The 18,773-nt window shown below is 36.9% G+C and overlaps 1 protein-coding gene across 1 annotated transcript in view; it reads left to right on the top strand.

Moving 5' to 3' along the window:
* Positions 1 to 18,773, top strand: part of CHD7 (chromodomain helicase DNA binding protein 7) — a 133,017-nt gene that overhangs the window by 82,033 nt on the left and 32,211 nt on the right. Inside the window, 9 exon segments of the mRNA XM_042785780.1 lie at positions 60 to 198; positions 3,565 to 3,702; positions 4,757 to 4,822; positions 9,788 to 9,843; positions 11,276 to 11,390; positions 13,107 to 13,190; positions 14,811 to 14,948; positions 15,045 to 15,166; positions 15,648 to 15,891. Of these exon segments, the coding sequence (XP_042641714.1) occupies positions 60 to 198; positions 3,565 to 3,702; positions 4,757 to 4,822; positions 9,788 to 9,843; positions 11,276 to 11,390; positions 13,107 to 13,190; positions 14,811 to 14,948; positions 15,045 to 15,166; positions 15,648 to 15,891 (1,102 nt within the window).

Below are 18,773 nucleotides of genomic sequence, written 5' to 3'. Positions count from 1 at the left end.
TTAATCACTTTTTGCCTATATTTTTGTACAAATATTGATTAAAAATACTTCTGTTTCAGTAACAAGAAACAAGATTCAGAAACTAGCGCTGCGAAGAAAAAGGTTAACAAGGGAAAGGAAGGTTCTGAAAACTCAGATTTGGAGAAAACTCCACCACCATCACCTCATCCTGAAGATGAAGATGACCCAGGGGTTCAGGTAATGCTGTCTTTCAAGTTCAGTGTAGCCTTTGAGAATTTAGAGGCATAAAACGGCAGTTCTCACAGTCTTTGTTACAGGTATTTGGGTATTTTCTGTGTTGTTTAGAATGACATAACCAAGAAGGTGAGAACACCATGATGAATATTTTACTAAAACAAGTATTCCTCATCATAATTTCGCTTTACAATCTTGTTACCTGCAGATACGTGTACAGTGCTGCAGAGTTTTCATGTGTTCTCTTCCATCACTGTTGCAATTACGGTGCTGAGTTTTCTGCTCTGCAGACTTAATGTACTATTATGAGGTCTGGCTTATAAGCCTCATGTTTCTTCTTGAATTGGCTTTGCAAACCTCCTGAAATCAAGAATGAGACATGACAAATGATGTCAGAAATCTGCATGTCACGGACTTGTAACTACTCTGGTTTAATGGATGAAGGGCCTTTTTGCAGGACTGCCAGTCATTGGCTGACATTGGTAATTTCTCTTGACCACTACATACCTATCACTTTCTGTCCAAACTTTACTTCATGTTAAGAAAATATGGAAATAAAAATAGCGTATATGACAACTTTTGTGTTCTCTGTCATTAGCTATGTTAAGAAGTGTTCGGCTCCTGGCTTGTTTCTGCTGGCAGTGGTCACAGGGGGCATTAAAAATAAGAATTCCCTCGTAGAAGCGGTAGAGGCCAATTGTGATGGAGAAAGTATGAGACTCCTAAATAGTCATGCTGGCGTTACTGAAATCCATCGCATTTATTCGTTGCATATCAGGCTGTGGATGTGTTGCTTCTAGTTAGGAGAGATGTTGAGACTGATGACCTCTTGAGAATGGTCAAAGCAGCCTGATGAAAAGGTTGGCAAACAGTAGTGTCCTAACACAAACATGGATTATGCCATCCCTCTTACTGTTTTCCAGAAGGATGTAGAGCGTAAGGAAGTGTGAGTAACTGCGTGTATTCTAGTTAAAAGCAAAAGCAGCAACAAAAAAGTGTTACTTCTGATTTGTGCAAGCCACGTATTCTTAATTAGAAAAGTTGAGATGCACTGTGCAAATGTTAAAATGTTTGAAGAGTAAGTTTTCTGTCCTTTGCCATGAGTCTCTCTTAGCCTGATTAATGACACTGACAAAAGATGTACAAGAAATTTTGGAGCTGTTGTGTTTTTGGGTTAATTTGCAGGTGGTTATATTCTGTCTACAGTTCAATATATATGCATGTCTTGCTTGTTTTCTGTTTAGTGGGGCAAAACTTTCTCTTTGTGAAACTCAATTGGGTGATACTTTACATTTGAAGTACTTTCTTCTTTTTGTAAATACAAGAGTTAGGATATTTGCATCACTTTTTACTTAAATATAACAAATTAGTTGAGGTGGTTTTTGTTTTCTTAATGATTTCCCACGCCGTGCATGTTGTACTGCACCCAAACTTCTTTCTATAAACCTAGGGAAGGGTTACAACCATGTGCACTAGGACAGCTAGAATTAATAAACTTGTTATACATTTCCTTACTGAGATAAGATATTATGCCATTGTCTAAGACACTGTTGCATTCTTTGTATTAAATACTGAGTCTTCTGTAACGTTGTGATGTAGTAATGCACAAAGTGATACATTGTTATCTTTAGAGAGGAAAAATACTTACTTTTGTCTGTTACTGTACAGGTTTTTTGTACCTCTCTATCTATAGATCAGTTAATGAGTAAAAGATAATCTGATGCAAGTGAGTGTATGCACAGTTTCTGACAATGGCGCATAACAATTGAAAAGCCTCACGTGGATGTTATAGGAAACAGGAGGATAACTAAGTCAATAAAAATCAAATAGAGGATTACCATTGTGTTTTAGGCATCCTGTCTATTAGGGAAATGGAATAGGAGATTTTTGGCACTACAAGTAGTGGTAAGACTTACCTATTGACCCAAAAGAAAATTGATGTTCTCTCATCAGTGGTTGCGGAAACAAGAGTACAAATTTACCAGGCGGTATCTATTTTCAAATATAAAAGTCATTGTTACAGTTTTGTGGGAACCCCCACAAGTTACTACGGTAAAGGTAGAAGTCACATCACCTTGGTCTAAAGGGGCGATGTAAACTTCACCTTTGCTCAAAAATTTAATTTACAGTTAAAGAAAGAATGCCTAATTTTGTGAAGTGCATCAGATATTTGTGCTTTAAAAAGTATGATTAGCTATCTAAAAGTAAATATTTGAGTTTGTCTATGTGCATTGAGAGACCCAGGTGCATAGATCTGTTAAACAAGCTGTGTAAGTATTTGCATGTACCAGTGAAGATGTGTGTTAAGCTGAGAAAGATGTAAAAATAAGTAGTATATCAATTCATAAAGGTGTGGGGTTTGTTTGTTTTTTTTTTTTTTTTTAGCAGTTGGTATCCAACTTTTTTTAATACATACATCAGTCCATTGAGATATTTGATGCTCATTTGCCAGTTTCTTTCAATAGCATATGCTCTCAGCTTTGCAAAATATATAATCTGGTGCAGACTATGTGGGAATTTGAATTTAATTGTTGCAGAAAACGGTGTCTGGCACTGAGAGTCAAGCTGCAAATTCTGTCAAATGCATGCTTCTGTATTTTACAGATTGTTCTCTGGAGTTTCTCTGAATCTTTCTCTCATCCTGGGGATGAGGGTATGGGGACTCAGAAACCATGTTTTCAGTTTGGGGTGGTTCAAGTTTTTTTTTGTTCTCCTCCATTAGTTTGGGGTCTTTTCCCATGCTGTGCTGCAGGATGTCTTTCTGAACAGTGCTGGGTCAGTGGAGTGAGGAAATCATATCTCATTGTATTTCCCCTACCAGATAATCTGGGTACAACTGGGCGGATGGGGAGAGCAAGAAAGTTGTTGTCACTGCTTAGCAACATTATGGGCCAAGCTGCAGAAAGGTGGTGTTTGGTTCCTGCATTGGCCATCTGTCAAAGTTTGTCATAGATGTGAATCGAGAGGTGCAACTTTTCTATTTTAATTACTTTGAGATACACTTTTAAATTTTCTAATGTGGTTTTAGTAGTGCTAAAAAAAAAAAAAAAAAATTAAAAATACCACTTTCCAAATCAGAACAAGTATGAAGTGGTTGTTTTGTTTTGTGGTGGCTATTTTTGTGGGGTTTTTGTTGTTGTTGTTGTTGTTTTTTTTGTTTTGGTTTGTTTTTTTACAGATGTTAAAAACAGCTAGCAGACAGGAATTTAGAATAGTAGCATCTAGATTCCACTCTTTCTATCAGGGTGTTGTAAAAATTATAGTGTTTGCCACACACTAGTGTATTTGAGAAATACAAAGAAGTTTTCTCAGTGTTGTGCAATTTATCAGTTTTGTTTCTCATGAAAAATATCAATACTTTTTATTTAGAAGCGACGGTCCAGCAGGCAGGTGAAGAGGAAGCGTTATACAGAAGACCTGGAGTTCAAGATTTCAGATGAGGAGGCTGATGATGCTGATGCTGCTGGAAGAGACTCTCCTTCAAATACTTCTCAGTCAGAGCAACAGGTCAGATATGAATGGACCGAAAAGGTTGGCTGTAACTTGCAGCATTCAAATTTAAAATATAGGTCCTTTTCCTGAATGATAATCATCCATGGTTGACACAGTGTGCCAGAAGGCATTCGTTTTTTAACTTCTGAAAGTATATATTAATTTATGACTTTGTTTACAAGCTGATGATAGGCAATTTGACACAGTTCTTTAAAATTAATGGTCTCTACCTAAAGGAAACCTAGACTGGACTGCTAGGAGTCTTGAATTTACTTCTCTGAATTCAGTGGTCTGGCTTCTGTGACTTTAATAAACCACTCAAGCTTGTCCCCTGCTGCTAGGCACTGTAAGAACCCCTTTATGAAATTACTGCCTTGTAGTACCCAGCAGGGTACACTTTATTCTCTGTGCAATGTAAATGATGGATAAAATAGTTTGAATAAGATGAGGGGTAATAATGTAGGAATGACTGTTGTAACAATCTCATTGTTTTGTAGCGCTTTTTCAAGGAACTACTTCACTTAACTGATGACCTATCAGAGACTATATATATACATGTTCTTTGGCATTTCATTTGGCAGTTTGTTAAGCCCTGTGAAATACTGTATGTGATCTCCATTGTTAATTGTCTCTTATCAGAAGGAGAATTTGGTAGTTTTGCCTGCAGTTGTGATAGTGAAGTAATATATTAGAGAATTGCAGACAATTTTGATAGCTATTGGGTGGACACAGCCAACTAGAGTTTTTGAACATCGTCTTATATTTAGACGGTATGGTGCTGAAAGTGCGTGCTGTTTTAGGAGAGGTGAACTGCCCATGTGGCTGTATGTGTGCTTTTGTGCATGTCAGCCTTACAGAGAGCTAGAGTTAGCTCTTAAAAATGGGCTTAAACAAGTATCCTTCGATCCTTTATTATGGTATTAAATCTGTCTGAATCCTCTAAGTTCTTCTGCTAAAGGGAAAACGTCCTCCTGTATATTAAACTGCTGTTGCAAAAAAATGAAGTCCTTAACGAAGGAAGTCCTTAAGATGCACTCTCATAACTCTTGTTATGGTATTTATGATGTAGGAATCTGCTGATGCTGAAGGTCCTGTTGTGGAGAAAATCATGAGTAGCCGTTCAGTCAAGAAAAAGGTAAAAGAAAACCCATTCTGCCCCATATTTTTAAACATGCTAAGCATATTTCTGCTGAAGTCCCTATTAAGTTGTTAAATTACCTTGGATATTTCAAATGCAAATGCTGTTTTATTGAATAGAGGAGGTTCCCTGGAAGTGTCTTTAGATGGTATTTAACATGCTTTTGGATAGGCATACGTAAAACAGATTACTTGCATAGTTTTTACTCTTGCTGGTGTGTGGTTTTTTTGTGTTTTTTTTTTTTTTTTTTTTTTTGTGGTTTTTTGTTTTTTTTTTTTTTTTTTTTTTGTATGAGAATTTTGGCTTTTCACAAATATACATACCTGGGTGGAATCTGTGGTGCTCCTCATTTCAGAGTGGTGTTTCATGGGAGTTTGAGATAACTCTCCTGCATCCTCAGTTTCTGCCTTTTCTAGTAAAGAGAAGCCTGGGCCTATTATTTTTGCATCTTTCGATAGTAGTTGTGCTTAGCAGCTTAAACCGAGTTCACATGTGATCAAGAATGTTGCATACACAGGTGGTTAGTACCTGCCTTGTCACTATGTTAAGATGGTGAAAGAAACACACTCTCGTTGGTCAGGTGTGGTTCTCTCTTACTTCTGCCCTGCTTGCAAGATATGTTCTTATTTTGCTTACAGATTCTTCTAATCTACTTCAAAACTTGATGGTCCTTTGCACTTCCAAACTGTTAAACTTCAGTAGGATGTAGAAAAGAACTTGTTCCAGAAAAGATAGTATTATATTTTACAGATTTTTTCGTGCAGCTGATTCTCTGACTTGTACTGCATCTGGGCAGAAAACTGTCTGATTAATATAGATATGGTACTCGTGTTGATCTTAGTTAACCAGAAATACTACTTTTCCTCGCAGTGGTAATTTTCAAATTGGAGGAGGAAAAGTTGTCATTATTAATGTTTTTTTTTAAAACATTTTTTATTTTTATCTGGGGATGGGGCTTTGGGGGGAGGGGTGTGTTTTTAATTTTATTACTACTGTCATAACATCATTAACAGATTTGTAGACCTTAATTCATGCAATGTCATGACTGGCTGTGATTGAATTTGACCTGTTTCTGCAGCTTTCACAGCACAAAACCTCTAGGGCTCTTTTTGAAGTCTAAAGCTATATTTTGTATTTCAAACCATAGGCTTATTTTTCAGATAAACTTCATGTAATATAAACTCAGTAATTAGTTGTCCTGATGGTCTACTAGGCAGGAGAGGAGAATGTGCTCTTTTCATAAATGTCTTTACATTGGAAGCTGTTTTTCACCGATTATTCTTCTCTTCTTCCTCTCCCCTGCAAACAAAGGTGTGATTACTCATGGGGAGTGTGTATTTTGCTGCAGTTTGTGGGAAGTGGTTGGTCTGCTGCCTACATGTCTTTGATTGCAAGCTCTGCTGGAGGCAAGCTCTATTTTGAGCTCTTTCTTTAATGTTTTTTATGGATTGTATTTTCAGGTTTGAGGGGTGTCTCTTCTTTCCCTGCTCTTCTCCCCAACCCTCCTCTCCAAAATCCAAAAAAATGGATTTCAGGATGTTAATATTTAACATCTGAAGTATCCAACTGTGCTTTTATTAAAGGTCTTTTACACTTACTAACGTCATCAAAACCCTGGTTGTTGGATTACTAATCAAAGTAAAAATGCTGCGATCAGGACCAATGCATAAAATAAACAAGAGGAAAGGCTTCACTAGGAAACCTTTAAGTGGATTAGGTTGTAACAAAGACGTTGTTTTCAAGTAAAGGACAATTAGATAACGAATATGCTTTCGGAGCAGTATTCTTACATAAGATTATGCTGGTTTTCTCAAAAACAGCCTAGTTTTGGAGTTACCAGATATGATACAGCACTGTATTAGCAACCGATTTTGAAATGCGCAGAATAAGAGGTAGAAATCAGTTTAGTTCCTATTTGAAATATAAAACAATGTTTTTCTATGTACTTAACATGGAATTTTGATTTCTGTTGAACACTCTTCCTTCTTGCAGAAAGTGTTAAGTACATGTATCACTCTTTTTCTAAACCATCACGGTCCTGACGTCTTCAGTTTGTACATGGAAATCTTTCATTTTTCTAATGATTTTCTTGGCCAGCTTCAATTCCCTTTGAATTTCTGCTCCTTAACTTCGAAGAAGAGTGGCTAGAACTAAGTATGCTGTGCAGCACGAACAGCACATACTATGGAAAGATGTAGAGTTTGTAGAATGCTATACCTGTGTGTTACACATCTGAATTTCTCTTTTTTCCTACCAATACATGGTGAGAATTAGATCTGATTGAACTGTGTAGAAATGCTTGCACCTCTTCCACAAACTGATGAGTTTATAATCTAGTGCTGTGTATTAATTCAGGTGATGGGGTTTTATATGTTGCCTTGCATCTATTATTAATGTGTTCTGTCTGCTGTTTTTCTAGCAGTTGATATTTCTGTGGTTTTGGGTTTTGTTGTTGTTTTTAAGCTCTTGTCTCTACACCTGAGTGGCTTGCTCAAATAACTTTTGCATTAGCAGGTATTACTGTATCAGTCCTGTGGCAATGGTAGTGCAAGATTGCGTGCTCTTAAGTATTTGCTTGAAGGAAGAGATCATTTATTTCTTCAATTATCTGCAGACTCTGGATGAGATTGTCAATCAGGGTTGCACCTGGGCAATGAAAATTTGAAGTGTCCTGTGTTGCCCAAGTCTGCCATGCACTATTTTAAGATGTCTGTGTAATCAGTTTGGGGAGAATTTCGCATAAATGTTCTTTCACCTTTTTATGTGGCTAATGTCATCTTACATGTAGTGGGGGTTGGACAGAGACATCAAATGCATAAGCTTCTGTCCTAAACTGATGTATTGTTAAACCTGAATTGAGTGCTGGTGATTGTAACTTGATTAGAATGTTTTTGGCCATAAGGGTGAATGCCAGAGTAAGATTTTTTTAAAAAGATTTTACTCTGGAATACTTTTTATTTAGGCAAATCTTTGATGCATGCTCATAGAACATATAATAACATAGACCAGTTATTACCTATTAGACGATACAAAGTATGTCTTACTCATGAGTTACAGGATTTATCAAGATTTACATTGTAAATTATTGTTATGAAGTTGGCAGATGACAGAAAATATACTTGACTGAAATGCTGTTGAGGGGAATTAAATTGGCTAATATGAAACCTTTATATAAAGGTGTTTAACCATGTTGTCACTAAGATTGATGTATCTCAAAGGATTCTGATTTAAAACTAATCAGAGAGACTTGGCCATAATACATTCCAGAAAATAAAAAAAAGTTAATGTCTTAAAATTAGGGATGACTTCTTAAAGAGCGATTTTGCTTCAGGGTAGTGAATAGAGTCAGATAATGGGATCTCCATTTTTTTTAATATAGTTTTGACCTCTAAATGTGAATCCCTTCACACTCCCTTTTAAATTCTTTGTTTAATAAAACAGAAACCTTGATGGTCTTCAAATCCCTTCCTTTGACAGTATCTTTGTAAGTGATGGAGAAGCTTCTTCCCCCTGTTTAGGGTTAGGGGATAGTTTATCTTCCTCAACAGAGAATTCAGGAAGACCAAGAAGGAGCACCAGGAATACCTTGTCTTCCATTTCTTCAGGGAGAACCAGGTGGAAGGTGGTGTTGCTCCACTCTCTAGAAAGGAACACAAGCAGCAGACTGTACTGGAGTGATATAAATTCCAAAATGATAAAATCCCTTGCTAGACTGGAAGAGAAGGAATACTGTGTAAATCAGGGATTAGGAGTGCATTAACTTTTTCTTTACCTGTGCTGGAGCAGTGTTTAACGCAGCTGCTACTGTTCTTTAATTGCACTGCTATGGAAGTAATGTATAGCCAGCAACTTTTCTTTTGAGAGAGAATTTGGAAGATGACAATTCCTCTTCTAGCTTTAGAGTAGTGCCTCTTTTTATACTTACATAGTTCTCTCTTCTTTAAATGTGTATATATAAAAAAGATGGAGGTGGTTGACTTACACAGGGGTCAACAGTTTTGTCTGTTCAGCGCTACATACAGCATGTATTACAGATGATGTCCCTGATGAAGTACGTAAACTGAAAAATCCTTCTATTTAAAATTGTTCCAAAGTTCGTTAGTAAACACAAACCACTAATGTTGTGACATAAAGTGAATTCTAAGCGTGTGCCTGGTATACTGTCCTTAGTTTGTCCTGTGGCTGGGTTCGGGAGTAATTCAACACAGTATTAAATGCCATATGTTATGCAATACTTTGGCACTAGGCATGAGTTAAGGGTAGTCTCAACCCTTAGCACTGAATGCCCTTGGTTTTGCTGGTTTATATCACAACTTTAACCTTGCTTTAAATGTAGTTTTTGGGTGTTAATTTAATTTGGCTGCTCTGTATGTGAGACATCTTGCCAGAGTGAATTTAATTGCACCATTGAGTAAAACTAAAGCCATGAACACTGATGCACTAAAATTCTAGCAGAGGTATAAGGTTTAGTTTTATATGGCTTCTTGTTTGGAGTTATTAACTATATGGAGGAATAAACCCCCTTTAAAACTCTTTTTTAAAACATTACAAAACCCACAATGTAAAGTTGCCATGAGCCAGCCAAAAATAATACATATGGCATTCAGGAGTGCAGTTGCTAATTGGCTGCTGCCTGAGAAAATGGTACACTTGGCTTCTACTTAACACTGTGGGTTTGGCAGAAAGCCAGATTTGGGGTGAGGTTGTGAATGAAGCTGCATGTGGTTAGGGAGGAGTTCAAATGATTCATGTCTTGGAAGTTGTAGTAAGCAGTGCAGTATGTACTTGGGTAAGCTGCTGGAGGAAACTCTTCACCCATGTCCTCTCCCACTAACGCTTTCCTACACCTCCACTTGTCTTTCTGTGCTGGGACCGTACTCTGTGTTTCGGTTCGTTTTAATCATTAACTAGATTGGGCTGTTCATTGGTTTAATTCACAATTCAACAATTCTTTTCTTGTAGATGGAGAATGGAGAGGAGGTAGAAATAGAGGAATTCTATGTAAAGTACAAAAACTTGTAAGTAAAGTTACAGGTTTGGTTGCTATCTTTAAGTTAATGTAATTTCCAAATAGTTTTTAAAAACTGGTTTCGTAAACGGTATAACTGTTACTATCCAACTTTAAACATTTCCAATGTTTAATTCAAACCAGTGGCAAATAAACAGGGGAATACCTTGCATTGGTAGTAGTGGGTTTGATAGTGTCGTCTTAATTTGTGTTCTCTCCAAAATGAAATCCATAAGTAAAATTGCTCTGCTATTAAAAACTTTAAGGCTCATTATGTGTGCAGATTCATGAGCAAATACCTGTGTAACTGTGTAGATCTAACTGCAGCCATAGAGTAAGGTGCCCGCAAACTACTCAAAAATTACCCATAACATTGTTTCAAAACCAAGATTTGTGTTCAACAAAATGTCTAAGGTAACAAAAGAGATGGCTTCCAATATTCCAGCAGATAGCTGCCTCTCCATAAGAGGCATGTAATAGTGGTGAGAGCAGCATGTTGTTTCACTTCTGGGCTCTGAAACTGCAATGCAATCAGTATTTAAAATAAGATACTTCACAGCTGGATAAGCTCATTTTTCTTTTGGAAAAACAGCATATCTTGTTTCATTTTAGTAAATTTTCCATCTGAGAGAGAAATTAACTTAAAGTGAGCTTCTTGCAGCTAACTGCAGATAGTTGACTTCACTAAATATGCTGCCACCTTTGTACCTTTTGCACTATATTGATTTTTGCATGATGTTTAATAGCTTAATTATGCTTTGTTTAGTTTTATTACATTGGCATGTAATTTTTGTATTAACTATTCATGTCTTAGACTTCTTAGCAATATAACTTTTGACAGACTCTAAATTTATCCAGTGAGGCTAGGCATTTTGGCAGAGATGCTGTTCCTTACTTTGTTTTCTTAAAGATGAATTATTACCATGGAACTGCATTTACAAGGGTGTTTGTTTCTATCAGTGTTAAAACTTCAATTGATTCATGTGTCTTTTAATTACAATGCTATTCTCACAAAAAATAGTGTATAGCATGTTAGTATTTGAAGTGTTTGTGTATTTTTATTAACTTATAAAATCCCTATTCTTTGAAAGAAGATAATGTTAACTAGTGACATTTATGATAAATGTCTTATATAGTAATTATGTTTTAAGTATGCTCAATAAAAATCATCTTAGCTTTGTGTTAAATACTAAATGTATGGGGTAGGCATTTAAATTTTGAGTGGGAGTTGTTTTTGTTTACTGGCAAGTTCCTCTACTAGTAAGCGTAATTACTTCCAGTAAAGACGATTAGTTAAAAACCTGTATAATGAAGAAGATAGTGTCCAGTTTTCCAAGAGTGGCACTACAGTGTGCTGGAAGGATCTAGCTGTACTAGTGGGATACGTAGGAGTATACAATGGAAGCATAGTTTTGAGTAAGATTTTCTGTTTCATCTTCTAGTTCTTACCTTCATTGTCAGTGGGCATCTGTTGAAGAGTTGGACAAAGACAAGAGAATTCAGCAGAAGATTAAGCGGTTTAAAGCAAAACAGGGCCAGAACAAATTCCTTTCAGAAGTACGATTTGTTTCTTTCTTTCTTTCTTCTAGGTATTTAAGGAATATTCTTCTGAATTCTTATTCTGTATACAAGCAGAAGATTTTGAGCAACTGTGTGATATATCAGTAGCATATAAAGTATAACCATGCTTGATCCAGGTCCTGCAAATCTATGAAACTCAAGTGATCTATCCTGACTTCATACTTTTTATTATATTTTTTTTTGCCTTAAAGTGAGTGGTTAGTTGTTTGCATTAAAAGCATGACTCTTAGTGAATCAGCACCAGGTCTCTTTTCTCAGGAGCTGATTATGCCAGAAAAAAATGCATCACATTTTTCTGGACTGCTGCTCACTAGGGATTCTAAGCTTTTTATCATCAATTTAATTTCACTTAGAGCCATAAGCAGTAGTGTGGCAGGGGTCCTGTCAATAAAAAGACCAGATCTGCTGATCTGTGTCTCTGAAAGCTTACCTTTCAGTAAAATGCTGTCTTTTCAGGAGGAGAAAAAGAAAAAAAAAAAAAAACAAAAACAAAACAAAAAAAAAACAACAACAACAAAAAAAACCAAAACAGGTCCATGTGCTACGGTATTTACTTATTTATATTTATTTTTACCATGTAGTTAAAGCTATACAAAACCTGTTTCGAACTGAAAACTTCAATAAAGTCAGTATAGGTTTCTCATTAAGTGAATCTGACATATTTGTTTTGCTTCATGGAGAGTATAGAACATCTATGAATGCTGAGTCAGAGCATCCAAAAATGCCTTGAGATGACTATAAAATAGGGTGGCACCTATAAAGAATTAGCTGCATCATATAATACTAATGCCTGAGGAAGTAGATTAAATTAACTTTCAAGACTCCTGGTATTTGAGTTTTTAAAGAAGTTAATATGTACATAATTTGGAGTAACAGTCAGTACAATAGATCATGTCATTAAGCGGCAGCACTGTAAAATTTAACACCCATTCTAAGTGAAGATGCCTGGAATTGCTACTTTGTAAAATTATTGGGATTTTAAGTTGATTTCCAAGTGGGTCACAAGTTATTGTAAATACTTGGAATTTGTTCTTGTTTTAGAAAAAGCTATCATAGTCTTTAGTCCTTTTGTCTGACTTTTCTACTGGAGGGGATCTTAAACGTATAAAATTAAACACAACATTTTAATATGCAAGAGAATCCTGTAAGTTGTTGAAGGCATAAGAAGGAACATAACAAATTGTGATTTTTGGTGAAACTGTTTATGCATGCACTGTGTTTTCTCTGTTTTTGAAATAATAATCTTTAAATCTTGCTTATAAAGCAGTTAGACAATTCCTGTAGTTAAAATAACCCAAACGTACTTAGTGTACAAGTCTCTAATTTCTTTATTGCGAGCTGTAGTTTTCAAGAATGCTAAATGCATTGCATGCCATAAGCCTTTTCGATTGCTCATTAGTGAATTGTAATTTCACACTTCATTTAAAATATTCTTAAACATTCTCTCACAGTAAAAGGTTTCACACAGTAATTAAGAGGCCCAGTTAACAAAGTCTGAGAAGTCTGATTCCCTCACGGGGAATGATCTTGCTGAATTGTAGCATTTCAATTAACATGTTGAAGTTTGCCAAATATAAATTCTATGTCACCGTGACCCAAAATATTATTACATGGTGAAATATATAATAATTTTTTCTCTCAGGAAGGGCTAATAGAGATATATTTTAAATTTTTGCTTCTCTCCTCGAACAGATTGATGATGAGCTTTTTAATCCAGACTATGTGGAAGTGGATCGAATCATGGATTTTTCACGTAGCACAGATGATAGTGGGGAGGTAAACAAAACTTTTAGTACATTTGTAGTCATATAGACATTGTGTTTAGAATTTATTTTTTAGAAATGCGAATATATAAAACACTTCAGAAGCTACCAGTGGATATGTGTATAGAAGACAGGAGCATATTTCAGAAGGACTTCAGGGCATTAGTGAATGGAAAACTGACTGAGCCAACCATGTGCACTCACAGCCCAGAAGGCCAGCCGTGCCCTGGGCTGCATCCGAAGAGTGGCCGGCAGGTTGAGGGAGGGCATTGTCCCCCTCTGCTCCACTTCCGTGAGACCCCACCTGCAGTGCAGTGTTCAGCTCTTGGGGCCCCCAGCATGAGGACACGGACCTACTGAAGCAGGTCCAGAGCAGGCCACAAAGATGATCAGGGGACTGGAGCACTTCGTTTATGAGGACAGGCTGAGGGAGTTGCTGGTGTTCAACATAGAGAAGAGAAGGCTTCAAGGAGACCTTATAGCGGCCTTCCAGGCCTTAAAGGGGGCCTACAGAAAAGCTGGGGAGGGACTCTTTATCAGGGTGTGTAGGGATAGGATGAGGGGTAACGGTTTTAAACTGAAAGATGCTAGATTTAAATGAGATCTAAGGAAGAAATTCTTCCCTGTGCGGGGAGTGAGGTGCTGGCCCCGGGTGCCCAGAGCAGCTGTGGCTGCCCCCTCCCTGGAAGGGTTCAAGGCCAGGTTGGACGGGGCTGGGAGCCCCCTGGGCTGGGGGAAGGGGGCCCTGCCTGGGGCAGGGGGGTTGGGACTAGATGGTCTTTAAGGTCCCTTCCCACCTCAAACGGTTCTGTGATTCTATGAAAGCATTGGCTAATATAGCAGTTTACCTAAAATAAAGGGCTTTAAGTGATAATTCCAAACTTCTTATAAGTTACATATGTCTAAAAATACACAAAAGAAAAAAAAAAATCCAAAAGCCAACAGCTAGAAAACCCTCTGATATGCAGATCTAAGGTGGTACTTAATACTGTGGAAATATGATGTCCATGCTGGTAATACAAAATTTAAATGAAAATTGCAAGAGTCTTAACTGAATATCAGAATAGGTTAGACATTATGTAGACTATCTGTTGCAGAAGAGGTCCTGAATTAACAGTTTCTTACTCATTAATGACTTGTTCTACAGAACAAGATCACTGTGTCCTCCAGGAGACTCCTTTTTAGTCCTGGGAGAATAGAAAGCTTCACTGACAGTGTCAGTATTTCCATATTGCTCTATCAGTGAATGGTGGTGTCTGGTCGCCTTCTGGGAAGTTTCTGATGACACTGACAAGAAAAAACAGTGGGCTGTTTAAATATGTGGTAAAGCATAGAGATTTTAACAGTTGGAAAATGAATATTGTTTTACTTCTAAATTTTACTTTAACCTTGGTGATCTCATATGTAGTGTTGTACTTGTTTTAGTGGTAAGCCTGCATTTCCCATGTTCTAATATTACTTTGTTGGGTTGTCAAGGTGTCAGCCTGCTGTTTGCTTATCCTTTGGGTTGATTCAGATGTTTGGGTTTGGTAAAGCTTCTTGAATTGTATCTAGCCTGCCGATCTCCTGTAAAAAAGGTTATACTTTTATTCTTTTAAAATTGTGGTGTAATTTTATTTTTGTCTTGACAAAGCCTGTAACACATTACCTGGTGAAATGGTGTTCGCTTCCTTATGAAGACAGCACTTGGGAGCTCAAGCAAGACATCGACCAAGCTAAGATTGAAGAATTTGAGAAACTGATGTCTAGGGAGCCAGAAATGGAGCGTGTGGTAAGACTTGGCTCCGTATAGAGGATTTTATTTGAAAATAGTAGAGCAATGTGGTCTTTCAGAAACCACTAATGGGATTTGCTGTATTTGAAACAGGAGCGACCTCCTGCCGATGACTGGAAGAAATCGGAGAGTTCCAGGGAGTATAAAAACAATAACAAACTCAGGGAATACCAGTTGGAGGGAGTAAACTGGCTTCTTTTCAATTGGTACAACACGTACGTAAAATACTGCTTACTGCTGAATCCTGCTTTGGAAAAGCTTTTATAGTTTGTATGAAACAGTAACTTTTTCAAGTAATTTTCTGAAGTGAAATTTTAGAATTATTTACATGTCTCATTTTTTTGCTGCAGGAGTCATATACAAACTAATTTTGGGTGGATAACACAATGTTCCATAAAACATGAATATTTCAGATAGGTTCTTATGGCAAATGCTTTATATGTATATGTTTTCTTTCACATCCCTGCTCCCACTTCCTCCCCCATGTGAACTGGAGAGGTACATAAAATGGCTGTACTCATGCTTACTGCATCACAAATTATAACATACACTTCAAATGCAAGAAGACTGTGATGTTTTTTCAGTGTAAACTTGCCATTCTAGAAATATCTGTTCTATTCAGTTCAGCTTCTTACTGATTTTCTATGTTTTAAGTTAGGAATAAGTTATTCTGACTGTTTTTGTTTCTGTTTTCAGACGAAACTGCATTTTAGCAGATGAAATGGGGTTGGGAAAGACTATCCAGTCCATTACGTTTCTCTATGAGATATATTTGAAAGGAATCCACGGTCCTTTCTTGGTTATTGCACCGTTGTCTACAATTCCCAACTGGGAAAGGGAGTTCCGCACCTGGACAGAGTTGAATGTGGTTGTGTATCATGGGAGTCAAGCAAGCCGGCGGACCATTCAGTTGTATGAAATGTATTTCAAAGATCCACAGGTAATAGCTCTTGGTGATTTTTTTTTTTTTTCTTTTCTCTTTTTTTGTATGTGTTTTACTGTTGTTAATTAATCTTAAGCATCAATTAGTTTTTTAGTACTGATATAGTGGATTTTAGCTAATAATGAAGGAATATGTTTTAATAAGGAGAGTGCTTCTAATAGTAGCCAAGAGATCAGCTGGAAATAGAGGGGAACCAAGAGTTACTGAGATGGTTCAACTCTTGTTCGGGGTTTCATTGTTTCATGCAAGGTTTTCATTATTTTGCGTTCCTGAGGAGAGCTGACAGAAAAGATTCTTAACGGAGAAACTACTTTAATTGGAACTAAGATTAAAAATCAATCTTTGCCTACCATTCCAGGAAAAGACCAGCTTGCAGAAATTAAACTTGTCAATGCTTCTTTATCAAATTTTATAAGTTAGATATATTTTGAATCTGTGTTACTGCACTCATGTTGAATAGTCCTTACAAGAGAGGGAGAGCAGAAAAGATTAGGAGTAGAAGCGGGAAACTATTTGGAAAGCTGAAGCTATAAAGAGCAACAGATCTCAACACTTAAATGCATGGCTTTGCTCAGAGTAAGCAAACAGGATTGGGGGAAAATAATGTGCATACATCAGATGTTATTGCAAAACAATATAATCCTCCTCACTTAAGAGAAAAAGAGTCAAAGTTCAACCTGATTTGATGTATTGTGGACTATTCTTCTCAGCTGAGCGTAAAGAAGTGATAGTGGTGAATTCATATATTTAGATTTTCTGTAAAGCATTTGATTTTATGCCACTGGATATTTTGATTAATAAACTAGAATGGTATAAAATCAATATGGCACACATTAAGTGGATTTAATACTGGCTAACTGATATTTCTCGATGTAATTGTAAATGAGAAATGATTTGCATTTCCAACGTAGTTCTTCAGGGATTGGTTCGTGTCCATGAGCTATATAACACTTTTATCAATGACCTGAAAGAAAACATAAAATCATTACTGAGGAAGTTTTCAAATGACACAAAGATGGGGAGAGTGGTAAATAATTAAGACAGTTCATGGATACAGAGTGAGCTCTGTTACTTAATAAATTGGATCCAAGCTAACGATACTCAGAATAGCTAAATATAGGGCTATCTGTGGACAAGGAACGGAGGTGATTCTTACAGTAGGGAGAGCTTGGTTCTGGGAAGGCTGTAAGACAAATGCAGATCCTTTTGTGTCATGGCACGCGACCAGTTAACATGAGTTCATACTGTGAGACTGTGGTTAAAAGGGCTAGTGTAGTGTAAGTGTGTAGGAGGAGAGAAATCTTTGTTAAAGAGTAGAAAAGTTACAGCTTTCTTCTCTTTGTCAGTGGTGTAGTGGATAGTCCAGTTCTGCCTAGTTCTCACTTCCTGTCCTCAAAAAGTGTGTTGGAAAACTTGAGTCCTTAGAGCGAAGCTATGAGAGCGGTTGTGAGATAGAAAATATGCTTTTACAGGGATAGAACTGACTGAAAATTATTTCAAAGGCGATGACTGTGGCACAACTTGATATGCCATTCGGGCAAACAGGAATAGAATCATGTACTTAAATATAGTAGAAAAGCAAATAATAATTTATAGTAGTTAGAAGTTACATCTGTTTGGCCTAGAAAATAACCATTTTCTCAGCAACTTATCAAAGAAACTTTTGAATCAAAATCATATACACTGTTGTTAAAGAAGGTTGTTTTGAATAACAGTTACAACACAGGGGTCCTTATGATAATAATCACATTTAGCTTCTTACCTAGGCATGTAATACACAAATGAACTGGAATTGATTTGTATTTTTTCTCATTTTAAAATTACTTAGCAGAGATAGATGTTTTGTATCAAAAATTTGCGTTTATACAAATACTGTTTTCACTGAAGTGTTTCTTGTGTTAAAAATCATATACGTTTGTTGTTTTAGCAGTGTTTGTTCTCAGCATGTTTTTCCCCTTAGGATGCAGCAATTACATAGCATGAAACCTGAAGAAACGTCATTGGAAAAATCCCACTCACTGTGCAGATTCTTAGTGTTGTTTTGGCTATATCGTTTTGTTGATCTAAAGGCAACTAAAAGGATCTAAAGCAAGATGCTGCAGAAAGTTTTGTTCCCCCTGTTACCATATTCTTAACTCCCCTCTTGTAATGAGTATGGGAGTCATTTGACCCCATCGTGAGTAATGATAAAGCCCTCATGGCACAGAAAAATGAATCATTTTCTGCTAGCTTTGCTCCCTGAAATGGCTTAAGAGGAGAATCGGACAGTTGCCATGGTTGGGGGTAAAGGAGAAGTAGAGTGAACCCGTCCTTTTGGTGGCAGCTAGCTTAGATGTGTCATGAAATCACCTTTTGTGTTCCAGTCTTTGTAAGACTGTGTCAGCTGTGAAACGCATGGTAGAAACTGAATTACAGGAAAAAAAAATCTCTTCATGTTCTGACTAAAAGAATCCCCATGTCGTGTTCACTATGGCATCCTCTAAAGTACCATTAGTGGGTGTACGTTGGGGATGATAAGGGAGAGAAAGAAGGCAGGCTTTGGCAGTATAATTTCTAGTCCCCTTGCCAAACACATTAACCCAGACATCAGCATCTTTGGCTTTTTAGGTCTTAACATGAAAAGAGACCTCTCAAGCTGAGCTGTTTCTCAAAAAGGCGATTGAACATTAGGAAAGTCCGAATGGCTTTGAAGGTCAATAATAAGAGATAGTGTGCATAAGAAGGACCTACCCCATCTGCAGTAGTGTGATTTTCAGTCAACACCAGTAACCAGAGTCAAGTTGTTACAAAAACCTAGAGAGTAGTCAATAAAAAAACACGTCTTCAGTGGTGCAACTTCAGCACTAAGGACACCATGCTACCAGAGACACCCCTTACTG

This window comes from Tyto alba, unplaced genomic scaffold (assembly GCF_018691265.1).
Source record: "Tyto alba isolate M040663 unplaced genomic scaffold, T.alba_DEE_v4.0 Super-Scaffold_9, whole genome shotgun sequence".
In the NCBI taxonomy this organism is placed as follows: Eukaryota; Metazoa; Chordata; class Aves; order Strigiformes; family Tytonidae; genus Tyto; species Tyto alba.
This window is presented reverse-complemented; position numbering and strand designations above follow the sequence as displayed.